The 22,803-nt window shown below is 43.6% G+C and overlaps 1 protein-coding gene across 2 annotated transcripts in view; it reads right to left on the reverse strand.

Moving 5' to 3' along the window:
* The window catches only part of TMEM255A (transmembrane protein 255A), a 50,099-nt gene that overhangs the window by 13,764 nt on the left and 13,532 nt on the right, over positions 1 to 22,803 (reverse strand). Inside the window, exons 3-8 of one of the 2 annotated variants that reach the window (XM_012739104.2) lie at positions 20,264 to 20,326; positions 17,957 to 18,046; positions 13,528 to 13,596; positions 11,995 to 12,066; positions 11,498 to 11,586; positions 4,486 to 4,648 (exon numbers count right to left, since the gene is read on the reverse strand). In XM_012739104.2, the coding sequence (XP_012594558.1) occupies positions 4,486 to 4,648; positions 11,498 to 11,586; positions 11,995 to 12,066; positions 13,528 to 13,596; positions 17,957 to 18,046; positions 20,264 to 20,326 (546 nt within the window). The remainder of the gene's footprint in view (positions 1 to 4,485; positions 4,649 to 11,497; positions 11,587 to 11,994; positions 12,067 to 13,527; positions 13,597 to 17,956; positions 18,047 to 20,263; positions 20,327 to 22,803) is intronic. The other variant, XM_012739106.2, reaches the window with a different exon arrangement.

Raw genomic sequence — 22,803 nt, forward strand, 5'->3', positions numbered from 1 at the left:
TATTTGTAAATCACATACTTGATACGGGCCTAGCATCCACTATATATAAAGAACTCTTATAACTCAACAACAACAACAACAAAAATTGATTAAAAAATGGGCAAAGAACTTGAATAGATATTTCTCCAAAGAAGATATACAAATTGCCAACACATACAAGAAAAGATGCCCAACACCACTGGTCATTAGGGAAATGCAAATAAAAACAATGAGATACCATTTTGTACCCACCAGAATGGCTATATATTTTTTTTAAAAGTGTTGGTGAGGATATGAAGAAATTGGAACCTTCAAATACTGCTGGCAGGAATGCAAAATGGCACAGCAACTGTGGAAAACAATTTGGCAGTCTCTCAAAAAGTTAAACATAGCGTTACCATATGACCCAGCAATTCCACCTATACATATATACCCAAAAGAACTGGAAACATGTAGTCAAACAAATACTTGTACACAAATGTTCACAGCAGCACTATTCTCAATAGCCAAAAGGTGGAAATAATCCAAATGTACATCAATGGATAAACAGATAAACATAATGTGGTGTATCCATACAATGGAATATTATTCCACCATAAAAAGAAACAAAGCATTAATATGTGCTACTGTGGAGAAAAATCTAACCCTACTCCCTCCCCCGCCGGCACCACTCTGTAACTTCCCGAAAACCGCTTGCCGTTAGTCCTTGGAATTTATTGACCAAGATTAGAAGTTCCCGATATTAGCCCATCCGGTACATGTTTGTGCAAGGTCAAAGCCCATGGAATTTCCCCCCACCCTGTGATCCCTAGCCACCTGCGTGTGGTTTCTGCCTATAAAATCCTAAGGAAAAAAAAAGGTCGGCGCGGCAGCTTCCCTAGCTTGGTGGTGCTGCTTGCCCCTGCGCTGCGCTGGAAATAAATCCTCTTGCTCTTGCATCAAGTCTCTGGACTCTGAGTCTTTTTGGGCGGTCGTCTCTCCCCCACACGGGCTGTACATTTCTGCGGCCTAACACTACAAGGTAGATGGATCTTTAAAAAATATGATAAGTAGGCCAGGCGAGGTGGCTTACGCCTGTAATCCTAGCACTCTGGAAGGCTGAGGCAGGCCGATTGTTCAAGGTCAGGAGTTCGAAACCAGCCTGAGCAAGATCGAGACCCCGTCTCTACTAAAAATAGAAAGAAATTAGCTGGACAACTAAAAATATATATAGAAAAAAATTAGCTGAGCATGGTGGTGCATGCCTGTAGTCCCAGCTACTCGGGAGGCTGAGGCAGGAGGATTGCCTGAGCCCAGGAGTTGGAGGTTGCTGTGAGCTAGGCTGACACCACGGCACTCTAGCCAGGGTAACAGAGTGAGACTCTGTCTCAAAAAAAAAAAAATGATAAGTAAAAGGAGCCAGACACAGAAGCTCATGTATGATTCCATTTACAAGAAATATCCAGAATAGGTAAATCCATACGGACAGAAAGCAGATTAGTGGTTGCTGGCGGATCAGGGGAGGGAGAATGGGAAATGACTGTTTATGGGTACAGGTTTCAGCTTATGAAAAAAGTTCTGGAATTAGCCAGAGGCAGTGCTTGCACAACATTCTGAATGTACTAAATGCCACAGAATTATACACTTTGAAGTGGTTAATTTTATGGTTTTTTTTGTTGTTGTTTTTGTTTTTTGGTTTTTTTTACAAAAAGGGGCACAATGAGGGCAAACGGATCTGAAGCTAAGGCTAAAAGCTTGGCAGGGCTGTATTCCTTAGTATGCCACCTTCCAATTCCTCCTTTCTTTCCAACTTCCAGAAATTTCTTGATAAAAGATGTCTAACCAGCCACCTTCTCTGTCTTCCCCACGTGCCCTTTGCCTTCAAATCTCAATTCCTTCTGTTACCATGGAAAATGATCTCATCAAATCCTTCATGCTGAGTTTAGTAACTCAAGGTACTAACACCTCTGTGGCATATTAGCCCTTTTCTTTGTTTAACACATGTATTTTGAAAGTGGAAAGTAAGGAGTCAAAAATGGTGGAAGTTTCAGCACCATGACCCACAGTAGGGTAAAATTGGAGCAGGGGTAAGCCATGTAGGAACCCTGAAAGACCTACCAAGTAGCCACCACCTGCTCCATTTCTGCATGAAGGCAGCTCTGCCACCTGAGCCTGAAAGCTCTAGGGACAATTTAGAAAACTCTATTTATTTATTTATTTATTTATTTATTTATTTATTTATTTATTTATTTTTTCTGAGACAAACTCTTGCTCTCTTGCCTGGGCTAGAGTGCCGGGGCGTCAGCCTAGCTCACAGCAACCTCAAACTCCTGGGCTCTAGCGATCCTCCTGCCTCAGCCTCCCGAGTAGCTGGGACTACAGGCACGTGCCACCATGCCCGGCTAATTTTTTCTCTATATATTTTTACTTGTCCAGCTAATTTCTTTCTATTTTTAGTAGAGACGGGATCCAGCTCTTGCTCAGGCTGGTCTCGAACTCCTGAGCTCAAATGATCCACCCTCCTCAGCCTTCCAGAGTGCTGGGATTACAGGTGTGAGCCACTCACCTGGCCTAGAGAACTCTTAGCACCCATCCTGGGGGCCTATCTCAACTCACCAACCCTTGGGACTTCTCTTCCAGCCGGAACTTCTCTTCCAGCCAGAGCTGCTGAGATTCTACACAAAGGCTGTACTTTCACCTGCCCTCTGGGGAAAGCCTCCAAGAACAAAGAGCATTCTTTACTCCAAAGAAGCCTCAACCCAGAAACAGCTTTTCTGCAGCTCTCTCACCTAAAAGCTTCCTCAGGCCCAAACTTATGGGAAATCCTTCTCTCTGTTAGGGCCCCACCTATGTTGATGCATCCATTACTCCTTAGTGCTTGGGCTCTGGAGTTGGGGAGGGGAGCAGGGATGCGGAAATGTATGTATGAGTGAGAGAGTGGAAAAAAGAGAGAAAGCGTACTTCCAGTCAGCCCAGTCCTGCTAGAGACAGGCTGCCCAAAACTACAGAGGTTATTCTTTTGCCATGTCTGCCCCATCTTTCATTTCCTATCACCTTTCCTTTTTATAGTCCAGGATCAAATTACAAACTGCCGTTCCAGTTCCTGTTTCCAGGTCCGGGACCCCAAAACCGGACAGAAAAAGCCAAGGGCCTAGGGGCTGTCTGCCTCATTTCTGAGGTCAAAGGAAAGTCCCTTTCTAGGCACAAAATAATTCCCTAAATACACATGGGACATTCCTTTAAAGCAGTGGTACTCAACCCTGGTTGCAGCTCAGAATCACCTGGGGGCTTAAAAAAAATTGATGTCTGGGCTTCAGTTTAGACCAATTAAATCAGAATATCTGGAGAAGGGGCCCAGGCATCTCGTTTATTGTTTGTTAGCATCTCAGGTGATTATTTTTTTATTTGTTTATTTTTTTGAGACAGAGTCTCACTTTGTTGCCCAGGCTAGAGTGAGTGCCGTGGCGTCAGCCTAGCTCACAGAAACCTCAATCTCCGGGGCTCAGCGATCCTCCTGCCTCAGCCTCCCGAGTAGCTGGGACTACAGGCATGCGCCACCATGCCCGGCTAATTTTTTGTATATATATTTTTAGTTGGTCAATTAATTTATTTCTATTTTTGGTAGAGACGGGGTCTCGCTCAGGCTGGTTTCGAACTCCTGACCTTGAGCAATCTGCCCACCTCGGCCTCCCAAAGTGCTAGGATTACAGGCATGAGCCACCACGCCCGGCCTCAGGTGATTCTTATATGAAGCCAGGTTGCTAACCATAGCTCCAAACTATTGTCTCCATAATTAGAGATCAAGGCTTATCAAATGAGCAAACAAATGCTCAGAAATGCTTTAAAACAAAAGGAGCCTATTATTACAGAGCACGTACTTATTGAGTCCTGGTTTTCCTTTACAGACGCACACACAGATATGGAAAGGATTTGGAAGGGAGGGATGAGAATGAGGGGAGGTTGAGGTTGAGGCTGAAGTTGAAAGCATGACCTGGCAAGTAGCTTAGCCTAGGGCTGGCTCTTCAAATGCAAAAAGAAAATAGCCCAGATGCTCTTTCTGGAGAAACTCCAGGATGAAATTCCTGGAGAAGGGGAGACTAGCATTAATCTTACCTATAGCTAAAATAACCTTTCCTTCTATCTCTTCCAAAATCTGTTAGGGGGAAAACTACCCTCAAAAAATTCCTACTAAAAGTGTGTGTGAGGGGGTTGTAGGAGGTATGAAAGACTATGTTTACATAACCAGTGGGAATGGGGGAATTAAGAACACTCCTCCTTCCTCCCACGTCACCCCCAGAATGTGCCTCAAGAACATAGGTAATTCGTGGGTTAACAAGAAATGTTTGCAGACTGATGACATAACCTGGATCCTTCAAGTTGAGATGTTTGAACGTAGCTGTATACTTGAAGCATTTGCTTTTTATTCCTTTCTTCAAAATATGGGCCCCTTTTGCCCCCAACCTCCTTGCCTTGCCCCCTACCCCCAATAGGGGCCACTGTGCAATGGAAAGTCACTTCCTTCCTTACCATGTCCTTAAATCCTCCAAGAACAGCGGCAGTGATGATTCCCAGGAACAGGCCGACGATGTTGAGGATGGTGGCAGACCAGAGCAGGTGGTAGAGGTGGATGATGTCCTGGCAGCTGCTGACATCGATGTATTCGTAGTACCCACCTGTGATCTCCACCCGGCTGGACAGGGAGGAACACACTCCAGTTAGTCCCCAGGGAGCAGACTATTCCTCCCTGCCCCCACCCCCTGCCACCCAGGGATTAGGCTACTGTGCAGATCAGCAAAAAGACAGGTAGGCAGATGAGGAGCTGTCATAAGGGACATCATAGTCATGCACTTAAGGAGCAAGACACTGTAATAAATCAAAGTATGATTGCTGTTTATAAAAAAAAAAAAAACTGCCAGAGGAACACCTGTAACCATCACTAACACTAATCCTAGATAGCATTTTTTGACACTTGCTATGTGTCAGATGCAGTGCTAAGCATTTTTACATGTATTAATTCATTAAATCTGTGTTGTCCAATATGGTAGCTACTAGCCACATATGGCTATTTAAATTTAAATAAAGTAAAATTCAAAATTCAGTCGATCAGTCTCACCAGACACATTTCAAGTGCTCAATAGCCACATATGATTAATGGTTACTGTACCCGACAAAGAAGCTTATAGAACATTCCCATCGCCACGGATAGTTCTATCTCACAGCGCTGCAAATCCTGACAGTATTCTATGAGGTAGGGACAATCACCATTCCCATTTATACAGACAAAGAAAGCAAATACAGAGAGATTGAGGAACTTGCTCAAGTCCTAAGTGGTAGACCTGGGATTGAATTTAGGCTTCAAAGGCTTCAGTGTCTCCCCTCTCCAAACGAAACAAAACAAAACAAAACAAAAATGTCCTGGTAAAGAACTAAAGCTGAATTCCTGCACAAAACCTGAACGCGACCTCCTTGGGGAGGCCTTCCCTGCCTGCTTTGTCCAAAGACATCCTGCCACCAGCCCAATCACTCTCTGCCACATTACCTGCTACGGACTGAATTGTGTCCCTTAAAATTCATATGTTGAAGTCCTAACCCCCAATGTGGCTGTATTTGTAGATAGAGTGCTTAGAAGATAATTAAGGTTAAATGAGGTTTTGAAAGTGGTATCCTAATCCACTAGGATTGGCAGTTCAAATTAGTTTACAACTTGACCACTGGAATTGATAATGAATCTAAAACACTGTAGTTCTTAAAGTCACACCACACACCCTGGCGTCAGGATAGTTATTACATGTGACTCCCCTGTGATAAGAACACCAAAAATGAAAAAGAAAAACAAATCAAAGGTTAATCTCCAAAATGAATAAGGGAGAGTTATTCATGTAAAAGAAAAGATTTGTAAACTTTACAGATGAATTTATCTCTGGATTCTTGTGCTTACAGGACAGACTGCATCAGAATCATCTGTGTGTCTATGTGTGCCTACCTGTGTGTGTCAGTGTGTTATCTGTGTCTGCCTGTGGGTGTCTCTGTGTATCTGTGTGTGTGTGCTTATGTCTTTGAGAAACAGAAGGTTAAGCATGCAGATTCCTAGGCCCAGCCTCAATGCTACTCAACCTGGCAGAATCTCTGGGGATGGGGCTCAGGAGTCTGTGGTAACAGATTTGCCAATGTTTGAGAGCCACTCTTTTCAGTAATAAGCTTCCACAGTGGAATTTTAAGGGTATTTCAGCTCATCAGAATTTGAATTGGATTTCCATATTTTCAAGAGCACATGAAGAGTGCATCCATAAGCATTCATTGAGGGTCTCTTATTAATCAGCACTATACTAGGCTTCGGGGATGGGGCAGGAAGGATAGATACACAGATTACTAACTGCCCCAAATGGCACACCTATCCAAGGACTATCCCCTGAAAAGGGCAGCCCTGTATGTAAGGATGAGCGTGGGACTGTAGGGACACCTTAGTGGCTTGGGAGTCAGCTTCTAAGGACCCTCAAATTATCTTTGCCTACCTCCTAAAACACCGAGGGTGGGCTAGTACTATATTATAGGCAGGCAGTATGCCATATAGCAGACTCTGGAGTCAGACTACATTCGAATCCTGGACCTATCATTTATGCACTGTGTGACCTCAAGCAACTTTCTTAACCTCTCTGAGCCCAGGGGAGTTAATGAGTGCAGGCATAAAAGTGGTACTCCAGCATATAAGAGCCCCCACCAAAACATGTAGCTACATTTTGTCCCTTCTAAGAGCCAGCCTCTGGCAACACAATTCAAACCTTTGAACCCTGTTCTTAAAGGTACCTAAGGCTTTAAAGGCATAGACCACAATATGGATATAGGTTAGTAGTTTGCTTTAAAATATCCAATCATTTTAGAGAATATATATTTGGTTTCAGTTTGAGTGGGTTCAGCAGCTATTGAAATTTTTTTTTTTTTAACGGAACCATGAAGCTAAAGAAAGTTACTTCTTAGACATGGCTCAGGGTTTAGCAAATTAATGTGGTTTGTTTCTGTTTGAGATTCATGATTCCATTTGTTTCTGTCTCTGAGCAGAGCTTCCTCTGAAATTGTATCTTTTGCATTCCCACCCCTCCCACCTCACAGCCTCATGACTCCCAGGCCCTCCTGCCAGACCCTACCACTGCCTGATTACTCTTCCTGAAACGCTTTTTAAACTATGTCAGTCATTTAATCAGAACCCTTTTGTGGCTTCCTGGGACCTTCAGGGGAGTGTCCAGTTCCTCAGTCTTCCACAATCCAGCCCCAGGCTGGAGTCCTCCAAAGCCCCACATTGGCCATGCTGGGCACTTATTCCAAACCTTTGCACGGATTCCTCCTCCGCATGGAAGGTATTGCCTTGTGTTCTTTGTCCTAATCTCTCCCACTTCTCAACGCTTCAATGGTGCCTTCCTCAGGGACCTCAGTGCCCATTAATTAGCTTTTTCCCTGGACTCCCACAGCCTCAGATGATCTATTCCACTTAGTTGGCACTTTGCATATGTCAATAATTCAGTTATTTATTTAATCCAGTATGTATTGAGAGCCTACTCAGTGCTGAGTACTGTGTTGGGTGCTGGAGCTACAATCAAGGCCAAGGCCAACATGATGTCTCTGTCGAAAGTGTAACCTTTTGAGGGCAGGGGTTATCTCTTACATTTCTTTGTGTTTCTCTCACCGCCTAGCACACTGGTAGAAACGTTAAAGGAAGTCAATAGATACTTGGTGAATGAGTAACTGAGTGCAAAGACTGATCATTGCATTGATTGTGAGATTGGTTACCCAATATGGGCTTTCACCCCCTGGCTCTCAATTTGCTGGGTGGGCCTGGAGAAGCAAATAACCTGTGTTTAGATCCCATTGAACAAAGTAGGAGGTAGAAGATCTTGGATAAAGCAGGAAAGCATCCTTCTGCTCTTCCATAGAGGCCTGGAACCACTCAGCAATCTTGGTGGACAGGCAGTGGCAATGGGCAGCGTCTGTGCACTTCTCTCCCACTGCATGTGTTCTATGTATCTATTAAGTCCTCCTCCCTGCAAACCCCTGGAAAACTGAGTCCCTTAAGGGCAAAACTATGTCTTATTGATACCCATTCTTTTAGAACAATCCCTGGCACATAGTAGGAGCTTAATAAAAGTTTGTCAAGGAAGGAATGAATGGAAGTAAGCTATCTTCTTTCATTTTATTACCAGCTGAGGCAGTTCACAAACCACTCCATTTCCTTTCATTTCCTTTAGGTTACACACTGAAAAGCAGTGATATTGACTTGACCTCTCCAAAGATGAGTGAGGAGATGAAAGCCTGAAGCACTCTGAAAGTCAGCAGCCGAGGAGCTGTGTCCTAGAGAAAGCCACCTTCCTGCACAAGGCTAAATGGAATAATCTATGTTTGCTATTAAAACCTCACCACCCCTGACGTCAAAGAAGGTCTGTGGGTTCGAGGGGACAGTAGAAACTCTGTTTCCGTAGCACCGTACAAATGACTGCCTGATGTTTTTGTTCCCACTTTTTTTTTCTTGGCCTCCTTTCCAGGAAATGGACTGGAGGAGCTGGCAATTGATTAAAAATAGGCTTCGTGTGAGGAAAACAAATACACATTTGGCAAAATTTAAGTCTCCAAGTCTCAGAATGCTTGCTGTTAGCTATATTTAGGCCTTGAGTTCAGGTCTCTTTGGCTCTGGGTGAAAAAGCCCTGGGTCAAGGAAAAACTTTTCCCTCTATTGTGGGACCATCACCTCTTAAGTCTCCTGGCCTGGGTTGACAGCCTGGTGGGACTGTTTCCTGATGAAAAGCTAGGCAAGTCATTTTCTCCTGGTTTTCTCCTTGGAATTTTAGCACTACAGACTTGGGCAAGGGCTGTGAGAAACACCTGGGGCTGGCCTCTGGACACTAGGTAGGGGCAGTATTCCCATGACCCCCCTCTCAGTTGCCTAGTCCAATATTTTATATTCCTGGTGAAAAGGGAGTTCTTCTTTTTGTTCCTTTTCAATAAATGTCACACCCTTTCCATCCCCTCTAAATTCATGACCAGCCTGGTGTTGGGCCCAGGAGATACAGATAAGATTAAGTCATGTTTCCCTGCCTTTAGGGAGCCCATAGTTTAGCACACTGCCTCATAAAATTCCTTTAGAGTGTTAAGGACCATACTGCTATAACTTGCTTTAAGAAAGTAAGAAAGTCAGTTATTATGAAGTTAAGATTGGCAGGAAGATAAATAGGGCTTGAGCTTTCACTTTCAAAAACAATTCACCTGAGGGCTCAGATAAATGGAATTTAAAGTAGGATTTTGTGTATTCAAACCTTTTTCAGAAACACACCCATTGCTGAGAGAAAGGTGTGTCTGCAAGGAAACACTTGGCAGCCCTCTCAGCCGGCCTGCTCTCTCCTTGGGGTTTCAGGCCTAGTTCTGGCCAGCTCCCAGCACCACCCCAGGAGGCCAGGAAATGGGAGAGGAGAGGGGAGCAGCAAGGGGAAGGGAGAAGGGTGGCAGGAGGACAGATAGAAGAAGGAGGAGATGAAAAGAGAGGAAAGGACAGAGCAGAGGAGGGAGGGATAAGGGGATAAGGAGGGGAAAGACAGCAAAATCACCCCAATCCCCCTAGGACCTATGTCATGTTCCTTTGATCAGTTTTGGAAGGATGGGCTCAGGAAGTACAATTATAGCCAGCTCTCAATCATCGCTGCTAAGGAGGGAAGTCCTTTACAAGTGATAGTTATTATTACAACATGAATAATTGAACCCCCCAGATAATCTCTAAACCTCATTTGAGCCTGTAAGTTTCTTTCTCCACTGCCAACCCTTTCAACGAAATAAGATGGGTGCTACAAAGAAGGTAAAGGGCTGGTGTGAGGTCTCTGCCTTCTCCTACCTGCCTCCACTCTGCCAGGTCTTAATCCTCAAACCAGAGAAACTGGCCCCCAAATACCAAGGGTAAGGAAAGTGAGTGAGAAGGGGGGTGCATCTACCTGGTGCCTCTGAATCTAGCTCCATCCAGCCCCCCTCTGCCAGCTTCTCCCTTACTCCATCCCTCCCTTGGCCCTCAGCTCTTTGCACTGAGAGTCTGAAGAAAATACGTGCAGGGACAGGCACTGGCTGACACACCCTGCATGGAGGAGGGGTGCTTCACTCACACTATGCATCGCCTTCTCACGCATCTCTGTCAATTCTGCCTTCAAGATTGCTTCGATAAATATTCCCTGCTTTCCACTGTCCACAAACCAATTTGATCGAGGCTCCATTTTCTGTGGTCTGCACGCTTGCAGTGCACACCTAGCTGCCTCCAGTCTCCAACCATGCAAGTCCATTCAGTGCCCTTCAGTGACTCCCAATAGCCTATAGCATCAAGTCCAAAGTTGTTTTTTATGACCATCGGGCTCTCTATCATCTGACCTCCGGCTACAGCTCTGCCCTCACGTCCTACCACATCTTCTATAACTATCTCCACCCCCTACGTCCTGACAACTGGCAGGGATATCCTCCCCACCTCTACCCCCTTTTGGTTTGTCTCCGAATTCCCTACTTCTCCTGTAAGTCTCAGCTTCCACATCACCTAAACTTTGACTCTGTCCCCCACCCCAGAAAACTCTGACTTTCATTCATTTGGTCCACCAGAGTCCCCACCACATCCACTGACCACACTGCACTTGTCACAATATATTGCAATCAATTGTTCACATGTCTATCTTCCCTACTAGTATGTGAGCTCCTCCCTAGCGATCTCTGTATTCCTAGCACCTAAATGATGTTTTGGCAATTGGGAGGCAGAAAGCCAGAGTGGTTGTAGCAAATCCAGCACCAAACCTGCTCCTGCCTCAGGGCCTTTGCACTTGCTGTTCCCTCTGCTTGAAATACTCTTTCCCCAGGTACATACTTGGTTTGCCCTCTTACTTCATTCAGGTCTCTTTACAAATGTCACCTTTTCAAAGAGGACTTTCCTGACTATCTAACATAACACACACACACACACACACACACACCCCACAACCTTGTCACTATCTACCCCTCCTGCTTCATTTTTTCCAGAGCTCTGATCATTATCTGGCAACATATTGTATATTTGTGTGTTTACTGTCTCCCCTACTAGAACATAAGCTCCATGGGGGCAAGCACTTTTGTATTGTTGACTGCTGAATCTTCAGTGTCTAGAATAGGGTCAGGCACAGAGAAGGTGCTCAATAAGTATTTGCTGAATGTTGTTGAACTTGGACATACAGCTGGATTTGAATCCTACCTCTACCATTTTCAAGTTCCCTGTGACCTTGGACTAGCTGTTGCATTTCTCTGAGTTTCATTCTCCTCATCTGTGAAATGGGGATAACTCTACCTACCTCATAGGTAAGAATTAAATAGATCACATGTGTGAAACTACCTAGCATGATGCCAGGCACACAGAAGGCAGGTAACGTGTGTCAGCTGAAGTCTGTTGACAGACCAATGTCTTCCATTCTCTGATCCTACCATGCACCTTTCCCCACCCTCAGCCCTTCTGGTGCCCATTGTGGTCAAACCATAATTCCTATGCCTAGGGCTCAATGCTTACTTGCCACAGTTGTAGAGGTCACAGCAGAAGCAGGTGTTGCCCCGGATGCGAGGTGTGCAGAATCCACGGCTGAGGTGAGGGCAGTTCACCTGAGGGTAGACAACAGTGAGGAGATGAGCTGGCATTGGATGGAAGGCAGGACCCTCTGGGATTGGAAATGCGAGTTAGTGACTGATGGAGACATTAAGGATGGCTGTGAAATGAACACACCAATGCACGAGAGGGATGGGGCTGGGCAGGGAACCGGCCAAACTTGTGTATGAGGCAAGTCACTGTGTAGCTGGGCTCATGTCCAGCCTCAGCCACAGCCCTCAGGGCCCCATCCCTGAAGGGTAGAGATGGAAGGGAGAAAGGATAGATGGAGACATATGGAAGAACAAACGCACTATAGGAAAAGAGGATACGAGGGCAGGGGAAATCAGGGCACAAGAGGAAAGAGGTTCAGGTGGGAAGGAAGACAGAGGGGCCGTCACATGCACTCTGAAGTACAATAGTACCTCTCTAGCTGCCTGGGTAAGGTTCCTCATAACCCCCGCGGAAGGAGAATTTTTGGTTGAGGAACTTATGACCTTATACAGGAAAAATAGGGTTAGGGGGACCAGGGTTACAAGTGAACCTATGGAAGTCATTATTAATATTTTTACAGTCACCAAGTTAACACAAGAAAGCCATTACGACGAAATCCAGAGTATAACAATGACATTGTACACGTTTTGGGTTTGCAAAAAGTTTTTAAAATGAAAACAAATTAATTTGCATTTACCATCTCTTGTTTGCAAGACATTTTCGAGGCTCTCTCCCCCATACAGATACAATGAAGTGCTTATAAATTTGTTTTGCTTTGTTATAGAGAACATGCATAGTAAATGGGCATTTTTTTCCTATATTGAGTCTTTTATCCAAATGCTTACTGCCCCTTTGATAAGCTATTAGCACATACACATTTCTATTCCTCCCTTCTAACCTGAGAACAGAGAAATGGGAAATTAGTGGCTGTTAAAAGAAAAAGGAGGCAAGTAGATGGCAGAGCCATAATAAAAGTATTGGCCATGAAGCCTTGAGAACAGGATCATTGCTCCGTCTAACTCCAAGGGTGCCATTCACATTGCATTTTTTGTAAAATGGCTTCCCTTGAAATTGTGCAATGCAGTGGCCATTTTACATCCACTTGCCTTCCTTTTCTCTTCCCAATCACAGGTTTACCATTTTTCTAACTATTCTCAGAGGGATCAACTTTCAATTCTAGGCTAATAGAGTATGAAATTGTCAAGGTTCCTGGAAGCATAGGTAGAGTCTCATATGACAGGATCACTGGGTTGTGGAGGGATTGTTGTGTACGTAAATGAAAGTGCTACAAAAATGACCTGGAGTTGTGCACCTCACTTCCTATTGCCTCTAGTTCTGCCTGAAGCAAGATGGTACGCGAGTAGAGCTGTGTGGGGCAGGAGAGAGATAGTCTTCCATGCCCACTCAAGCATTATTAGGCTGACCTCTTGCGGGTATCATGAGATAGGCCAGGCCAACAGTCTTGGTCTCCCTAAAGTGTCGAGTTGGACCAGGCTTCTCAATTACCCTCACTCAGCTCCCAGACCCCTCCTGCGTGTGGGAGTCAAGCTCTGTTTCCCTGGTCCAGGCCTAGTGCCTGGGTGGGGCTCCCATTGTTCTTGCAGCTAGGCACCTAGTTCAGGCAACTGAACCATCATCCACAGAGATGGGGGAGTGGCATGCCCTGTGGCCTCTGTACTCTTCATCTGTCCTCTTGGGATCAAAGCCACACACTGAGAGGCTGCCAGCTGGGGTCAGAGGGTCAGCCTGTGACCACAGAACAAAGTAAATTTGATTAGGCCTCATGAGGCTCCAACCTATGGCCATGGCCTCATTAGCACTGTGCTCTGACCCACTGTACAAATCAGCTATACACACCTAGTAGCAAACCTTAGGCCCGTGAAAAGGAATAAAAGAAAGGGACTTTAAAGCAGAACAGGGGACTTTCCCAGGAGTTAAAGACATGCAGCCTCATTCTGGCTCACCTCCTCAGCTTCCTTCTGGGATGTCTTAGGGACATAGTGGCACCGATTAGCATAGAGTGGTTTCAGATCCTGGAAAGGGAAACACCAAACCAAATGGATTTTGGCTTTGGAAAATAAAACAGCAAGTGCTCTGCTTGGTAATAAAAGATTTGAAAACACACACACACACACACACACGCACACACACACACACACGCACAACTTGGAGCAGGCAGTGGATTGAGTTAACTTCTGAGAATTACCTTTCTAGGGAGACTGAGACTCTGAGGATTAGACAAATATGCTCTAGTAACTGCTTTCTATTGGGCTACTTGGTTAATGAGAAATTAGGAAATTGATTGAGAAATTAGTTTCTTAAAATTTCCTCTCTGAGTTTCTCTTGCTTCTGTCTAGTCTTTGTCTTCCTGCAAACAGTCCTCAGGGACCAAGATTCAAAACTCCAGGTTATAGTGACATCACACTTTCAAATGAAGGGAGCCCAGCTCCAACAGTGAGGTCTCATTATCGCCTGAGGACAGGATGAGGACTGGCTGATTTGTACTCCCTACTGTCATTTCCATAGCTTTTTCAGAAGAAAGAGCTCAGGAAGCAAGCCCCAGGAGGATGGGCAGCTCCTGGGACTGGTATACATTTTAACTCAACTGAACTATGAGCCATTTTCACTCAACTACACAGATTAGATAAGGCCTGTGAACTCCAAAACACTGCAAAGGTCCCAAAAAACTAACATGGGGCTCAAGGACAGTTGATTTACCCTGCAGGCTTGGCCAGCTTCCTGGTGAGGGAGCTCTCAGGCATGGGGGTTGGGGTAGAACAGACAGACAGAAGCCAGGGCTGCCTGAAAGCTTGCAAGTAGGGGCTATTCACATCCCCCAAGTGGTAGGGGGCTTCTACCAAAGGCAGGTTAGGAAATGACTAGCACTTTATGCAAACTGACTTTAGGGGTTTGGCAGAAGTGCCCAGGCAGAGGGAATTTATGCATTGCCTCCCTCCCTTATGCCCCACTTCTCACACCATTTCTGGTAATCCTGGTGGCTGCTTTTTCCTCACACATGTAATTTAACATCTCCTGTACTTGGCACCCCAGTGCCTCCTGCCTTCTAGCCTGCTGCGCCATCAAGGACCTAGGACTTTCCATCAGCTACTTCTATATGAACCTCCTGGCTGCGCAGTGTTCTGAAAGTACATTGCCCTGTTAGTTTATCCTGGAGTCAGGCTGGAAAGGAATGCAGGTTCTCATGCTCACACCTGGCAGAACTTATTTTCCATGTTTGGGTAATGGCAGAAGTCATTATTCTCCTGTTGAAGAGGAGGCTTAATGTGATGGTCATAGCCCTCCTGACCTCCTGGTTTTGCAAAAAGCATTCAGCCACCAGCTACCCTAAATGAAGACAAACATGTGTGATGGTTGTCCATTTGCTGCCTCTGGTTGCTCTTCTTCATTAAGACCCCAGAATAGGAGTAAGAATAGGCAATTGGGAGGTGAGAATAGGTCACTAGGCCAGGGCTCAGCACCTCTTTAGTGTAAAAGGTCGCCAACTATGGAGCGAAGAGTTAGAAAGGGTAATTGCTTTATGTGGGGTGTCTACTGTTTGCAAGGCCCTCTTAGGGCATGTTCACACCCATTATTTAATTTCATCCCCATGCTAACTCTGAAAGGTAGGTTACTATTATATCCATTTAGAAAAGAAGGAAACTATGGCACAAGAAGGTAAAGTGGTTTTCTCAGCTAGTCAATGGCTATAGTAGGGACAGGGGAAAGGAAGGAAATATGAGACAAGAGAGAAGGAACAAGACACATATAGAGGAATGTGTGAGAAGGTAGGTCTTGAGAGGAAGTTCAGATTCACCTAAGCCAAAGGAACAGGGCAAGATGACATTAATGGGCCTCAAAAACTAGACAGGTTGGCTCTAACCCACACAAATTATGCTAGGGTCCAAATGTGCCTTTCATTTAAGTTGGCCAACAGATACCACCATAGATTAATAAAGCCTCCTTCCTCAAAATTTTTTGGGTATTAGTGAGGATTGGCAGATGTCTTAGGGCAGGTACAGTATAAGCAGAAAGATTTTCTCAAAGATTCATCCAGACTTATTTCAAATCTTTGAATCAAATGCTATACTACAGGTCACTAACAGCAGAAGGTACAGAGGGCCTGGACTCATAGGCATTAGAGGTCATTAGAGGAATCTTCCAGTAAATATAATTTGGATTTTTGCCCATTACCTTTGACTCAGGCCAATGATCAAAAACATTAGGTGTGTCAGAGAAATGCAAATCAAAACCATAATGAAATACTGCTTCATACCCACTAGAATGGCTGGTATTAAAAAGTCAGATAATAATGAGAGTTGGTGGGGATGTGGAGAAATCAGAACTCTTCCACACTGCTGGTGGGAATGTAAAATAGTGTAGCCACTTTGGAAAGCAGTCAGGTAGCTCCTCAAACAACTAAACATAGTTACCATATGACCTAGCAATTCCACTCCTAGGTGGAAAGGAAATGAAAATGAAAATATATGTTCATTCAGAAACTTGTACACAAATATTTATAGCAGTATTATTCATAACAGCCAAAAGGTAGAAACAACTCAAATGTCCACCAACTAGTATATGGACAAACAAAATATACCATATCCATATCCACATAATGGAATATTACTGGGCCACAAAAAAGAATGAAATATGGATATATGCTACAGCATGGGCAGATCTTGAAAATGTACTAAATGAAATAAGCCAATCAGAAAAGAACACATATGATTCCATTAATATGAAATGTCTAGAACAGGGTATCTACAGAAAAAGAAAGTAGATTAGTGGTTGCTTAGAGCTGGGGAAATGGGGGGAGAGGGAGGCGATAGCTAAAGGGTAGGGGGTTTCTTTCTAAGATGATGAAAATCTTCTAAAATGGACTGTGATGATTATTGCACATAACTGATATATACTAAATATATATCATATATGATAAAAAAACATCAAATTATATACTTTAAATGGGTGAATTGTATAGGATATGAAGTATATTCCAATAAAGCTGTTAAAAACCATTAGGAGTAGAGGAGGATGGTAAAGAAGGAAGCCATTTTAGCTGATGATGCCATCAAAATCTACCGCAGGCTTCTTAGCCACTAGGCCTCTGTTGCCATGGAGACTGCCTTGGAGTGAATACTGCTTGTCAAATGGGGATAGTAATGCCTGCCCTACATATCTCACAGGATTACTGTGAGTCTCAAATGAGATAATAGGTGTGAAGGCACATTGACAAACTAAAGGCACTACACAAAAACAAGGAATTATTGTTATTAGGATGGCTACTGTTGAATACAAAATAGCATGTGTACACTTTGATTGACTGCAACCATGCTACAAAAATAGGCATATATTCAGAGGGTAATATGCAAAAACAGTAATAATTGCCTAGCTAGGGTGGTAGAATTATGGATGTTCAAAGTTACCGATGTGTCATTTATCTTTTTAAAAAGAAACAGATGAAGAAAAAATGGATGTTCTCAACTAAAATCAGAAGGGATGGGTCTAATAGAGGGGCCTACATTTATAATCTTGGCCTTGAAAGAAAATCAGGTAAGGGTCCTCTCTCTTGCACCCCTTATTTTTCCCCCTGCCTAGAAATTATTTCCTGACACATCATTTCAGAGACTATTTGGGTGACAGCATTGACCATATGAGTTTCTCTAATCTTGGCAAATGGGGAACTGACTCTTCTGTCTGGGAAGAGGGTTCAAGAATGAGCTGGAATTGAAATATTGATGTCTCAAATCATGGTAACTCAGATCCAGCCATACCAATGACACTCCTTAGGATGACCCTAACAATTAGCCAGTAACCAAACTGGAATAAAATATCATTTGGTCCACAGAAAATTCTGATAATACATTTTTGCTCTAATTCAATTATTTTAGAAAACATGATTTCAAACTAGCTCATGGGATGTTTTCACTTTTAATATTGGTTCAGTTGGGGGAAAAAATGACTCTGAGTTTGTTGTGGGGGCTTAGTAAGTTGCTGTGGCTCGCTCTTGATTTTGGTTTGTGGGCCAGACCAGGACTACTTTCTGACTTCACTGAGCCCTAGGCTCTTTTGCCTTTGTGGGCCCCTACCTTCCTTAAAAAATATTGAAATGATATTTTATTTATCTTAATTATATTTTGTGACTGCATTGGTATAAAGACAAACCACTATGGCACTTAGAGTTTGAACCCCCGGCTTAGACCCAGTTCTCTAAATGCCTGTGTGTCCTCATCAGTGTCCTCATCTTGACTGTCAGTTCCTTGAGGAAAAGGACCCTGTCTTCTCCCTCTTGAGTATACCTTACAGCACTTAGCACAGCACCGAACACCAAGCACACATTCAATGAAGCCTTGTCGTATTACACATTTACTTTAACCCAGGGCTAAAAATACTCACAATGTGTCTGGCAGCAAAGACCCCGTCTACTATGGCACAACAAAAAGCTGCAATCACACCAAAGCTGATAAACACGATAGAGGCCACCAGCTGCAGGGAGGAACAAAAGAGTCCGTTAGCCTGCTATTCGCTGCTTCTAGAGAGTAGGAGATCCCCAAGAGACCGACAGCCAAAGCAGAACTCCAGTCTGCTGCCCCATGGGAGTGCTCTTTCTAGCTATGAAGGATGAGTGGGGTGGGTGGGGGGGCATGGTGGTGGCCAGGAGGTGGGGGGAAGCAGAGAAGGGGAGACTGGAGCACTTTTTACATTTTCAGGGCAAGAGGGTAAGCTAAGAAATTCACTCTGTGAACACAAAGGAAGAGGAGGCTTGCTGGTATCCAGCATGCTGTCTAGGAAGGAACTGTATTGTGTGGCCCTTCCATCCTCAGACTCAGAAAAATGTTGGACTTTTGACATCATGTAGTCCAGCCCTCTAGTTTATTTATATGGAAATAGAGGCACAGCAAGGGGAAGTGGTATGCCCAGGGTCTCCACCTAGTCTATGGAAGAGCCTGGTGCCCACCAACTCCCAGTCCAGTGTTCTCTCCACCCCTCCCACTGCTGCTCAAGGATAAAGTGGGCACTGAGGAAGACTAGGATGATACTGAGGTCCTGCACAACCCTACAGGGCCTTCTGCAACAGTGATGGAAGAAAACATTCAGCTTATTAAGACATAAATGTCAAGGACATTTTACAGGAGCTTGAAGTCTCTGAAACTGATCAACTCTGTGTGGTAGATACAAAACATTCAAGTAAGAAAAATGTTTGCTTGGACCAGACTGCTATATTCTCTAATTGTGTTAGATAACAGAAATTTTCCTAATGTTGATAATTTGTCTACTATTACAAAGATGATACTACAACCCAAGGTGAGGGGGAGGGTAGGTGTTTCAAGGTGTTTCTGGAGGCCAGGAGAGGTGCTACCTGAGCCTACCACTTGCCTGAGTTGACCCCCAGAGCTAGATGGAATCAGCATTTCACTTCCTTGAGGTTTTGGGGGGAAATGAGGGGGAAATAACATAGCATTGAGCTGCTCTCCAGGGAGAAGGAGGAAATCAAAGTCAGAGCCACCCTATGGTTCTCCCACCTCAGTAGGCTAGGAGGAAATACTTATCTCCTTTGGGAGTTGTTCAGAAACCTCTCTCCATAAATCTCACTTCACAGTACTACAGAGAATTGGTAAATAATGGATGAACGATGTCATTAAATTGGCATTATTAGCTATGCTATGATCAGCTCTACAATTAAAACTCCCCCATTATTTTGAATAATTTAAGTCCAAAGTGCAAACACAACTGGCAGGGAGGGGAGTCCAGGTGAAATGGAAGAAGAAAACTATTAGAACTCCCTTGAGGGTGATTCCCCACATTGCTAGGGGAAAACATATGGTTAGAGTTCTCTGTCCCTAGAGCTATTACGTTATCTGATTAAACTTGCTGTTAAATAGACCCCATTATCAAAGTTTCAATGCTACAGAGACTTGTACAGGGGAACCTAATCAGTCCACCATCTGACCACTCACCAGGCATCTTGATTTACAAGTCTATAAAACTGCCATGTGCTTGCAATTCGGTCTGTACCTTCTACCCTTGCCTTCGAAGAAGCCTTCTCAGATTGAACCAGGAAAATACAACAGCTTGCTCTTGTGAGCCCCTAGTAGACATAGAACTATCTAAGCTTCACCTTGTGTTATATGTTCATTCTTCTTTCATCCTTACAACACACTTAGCTTTGAGCTATGGGTAATGGAGATACTTTAGGATGGCTTCATAATTTCATTTTGTCTTTTTTATGCCTAAGTACATTTTTTTCTCTTAATCAAAGATGATAATTTCCTAAAAGGCAGGAACTCTCTGCAAAAAACTTTCCAAAAAGATTATGTATCAGAGAGGAAGATTGCAGAGGGCTGCAGTAGCAGAAATCACAGAAGCAAAGGCATTCTAGGCATGGACAGTAGTAGCCTGAATGGATAGGCTGGAGCATGCCTTTGGGAGTGAGGAAGAAAGTAAAGGGCAAGAGCCAGAATATTTTATCCCTGTCTTTAAGGAGACTAGCTAGGCCAGTGGGGGAGCATCAGGCAAGATGAGATCAAGTCTTATAGCACAGTGTCACTGTAAAACAAGTTCCTTGGAGTTTTAGGAGAACGGGCAAAGAGGCAGTTTCTTTTATGACCAAATTTGTGCACACTTAAGAGATGTGTTACTTATCCACATAAATGTTGAGCTTTTTCAGATTAAGAACTTGATTCTATAGGAATGAAAACTTACCATCTGCCGTTTGTTCTCAATAAGGTTTGATCCGATGATCCCAAGGAACGATCCAAAGCCGAGCTGCAAAGCAACATGGCATACATAGCATGTGGGAAGACAGTCAGGCTGACCATATAATCATTCCAGCTCCTGGATATGATTCAGGATAATGGAAAATAACTGAAGTATAAATGCTAAAGCCACATGCAGCTGTTACTTATACAAATACAGCATGTATAATAATTTTCTCCCACCATTTGCCAATTTCCCCTTGTAGCTATGAGTCACACCTGAAAAGAAATTCATGTGCCCAAAAATTAAAAGTAAAGGTCAACCATAGCTTTTCAGAGCCTGCCTATTTCAATTTCAATATCTATTACCTATCATGTGACTGGTGAGTCAGTAAGAGTCATATAATGGTGAAAAGTACACATTATATTCTGATCTTTATCTTTTTTTGAAAAAGACCTTCCACTCTGCTGCATAGATTACAAAATAAAGGTTTGCAATAGCAATTTTTGATGCATCTGGCATACAAATCAAACTCAGGAAGTACTTTAGAAATCAGCAAGCACCTTATCCCACACTAAAAAATAAAAATAAAAAATAACTTTTTTTTGAAAGCCTATATTTGTGGTTGACCCATTGCAATTTATGTTAGCACTTATTCACGTCTTCTTCCATCTCTGCTTCATTTATGGACAGAAAGCATTCATTAAAGGGTGAACAGAAATGGCAGTGTAAAACCCTGAAAAACAATTTCCCTGTCTAAGTGGCTGGGATTATGGCTTGGTATTGCAGATCCCACTGCCTTCTGAGCTCTGCCATTAGTGGACCGACTCTGCCAGTCTCAGCTGAAAATGATCGCTAACTGATAGCTGTTGATGAGGATGAAAATGGAAGAAGTAAAAAGTGGTGAGAATGGACCAATAAATCTTAACACAAGTTCAGTGATGTAGTTACATTTCTCTTTAGCCTCAGTAATGGTCTGGGTTTCAATCTGCATCCTTACTTTGGCTCACAGGGGCATCCTTATTTCGAGGGCCCCAAATAGTGCACCTAGGCTTGGAATTATAACAGACCCAAAGGCTGGACAGAGCTTGGTGGGGCAGTGTAGGGAGATTGGGCAGTTGTCTCAAGACCCCAAGAATGAAAGGGAGTGAGAGAAGGAATTAATGTAAATTTCCAAGGAGTCCTTCTGCAGGGCCACTCATCCAGCAAGCCCTCTTGAGAAATAGAAGCTGAAGTGGATGGAGGATATATCCTGTGCCATCCAAGACTCTACTGAGAACGTCCTCATTCAAAAGTTAAGCTATGCCTGCCTTCCAGCTGGTCTTATTTCAAATATAACTAAAATATGTTGTCGTAAAGTATGCTAATTAAATCTTGGTTATCACACTAAACTGGCTTCCATCCCCAGCTCTTCCACTTACATCTGTCCAATCTTGAACAAACAAATTAAGCTCTCTAAACCTTGATTTCCCTATGTGTAAAACAGGGACCACAGTAGTGGCCACCCTATAGGCTTTTGTGAGGATAACCAGGATGATACATTCAAAGAACTTTGCATAGTGCCTGGCATACAGTAAGTATTCAGTAAATATTATTTTGTTCTAGTGATTATTATTGCTATTTTTAAAGCCATTTAACTTCTGAGCCACTCTAACTTGATTTGAGCTGGAAAATCCTATCATTATTTGCTCTACTTCATAAGAGAGTTTCCCTGCTCTATCTTATCTCCCCCTCTGATATGTTCCATGGCTTTTATTTTTTAGAAGGAAGTCCATGAATAGTCTGTGTGTATGGCACTCTGGGCCACTTGTGGAGATTGAGAGAAATTCAGAGGCAGCTTCCTACAGGGAAAATAGGTCCTTTTACCAAACAGTCCATCAGCTTCCACAGATATTCACAGAATGTCTCCTGAACCCTGATAGCAGTCTTTGCCCCAAGACGGGAAGCAATGACACTCTTTGTTCTTGACACTCTCAAATAACTCTCTGATGGCGGTGACCAGAAGAGGGGGGTAAATCCTTGTGGAATTGACTGGAAAGACAAGGCACTCCAGAACTGGAAATCCCAGGCCAGATAGTTATTTCATCCACTTCCCTCCCCTTCTCTTCCACTCCAATGCATTCAGTTTTCTGCCATTCACTGAATACCTTTATGTCAAATGAATAAGAAGACATGGCCCCTGTCCACCATGAGTTTGCAGTCTAGTAAAGGAATGACAGACTGTGAGTTAAGGACTACAGATGAGACAAAGTGGTATAGGAGCAGGGAATAGTTCATTCTGGATTATATACCTGGCTCTGCTACTTATAAATGGTGCCACCTTGGGCCAGGTCCTTAACCACTCTGTGCTTTGGTTTCTTCATCTATAAAATGGGAATCATAATAGTACCTTCTACACAGGGTTGCTGTGAGAATTAAATGAGATAAAGTATGTACTATGACTTGCATAAGGTAGTCTGCTACATAAATGGTAGCTCTAAGCTTTCATAGAGAAGGAGACATTTTTATATGGGCTCACATGATGGGTAGAGTTCAGCAGGCAGAAA

This window comes from Microcebus murinus, chromosome X, assembly GCF_040939455.1.
Source record: "Microcebus murinus isolate Inina chromosome X, M.murinus_Inina_mat1.0, whole genome shotgun sequence".
NCBI classification, from domain to species: domain Eukaryota; kingdom Metazoa; phylum Chordata; class Mammalia; order Primates; family Cheirogaleidae; genus Microcebus; species Microcebus murinus.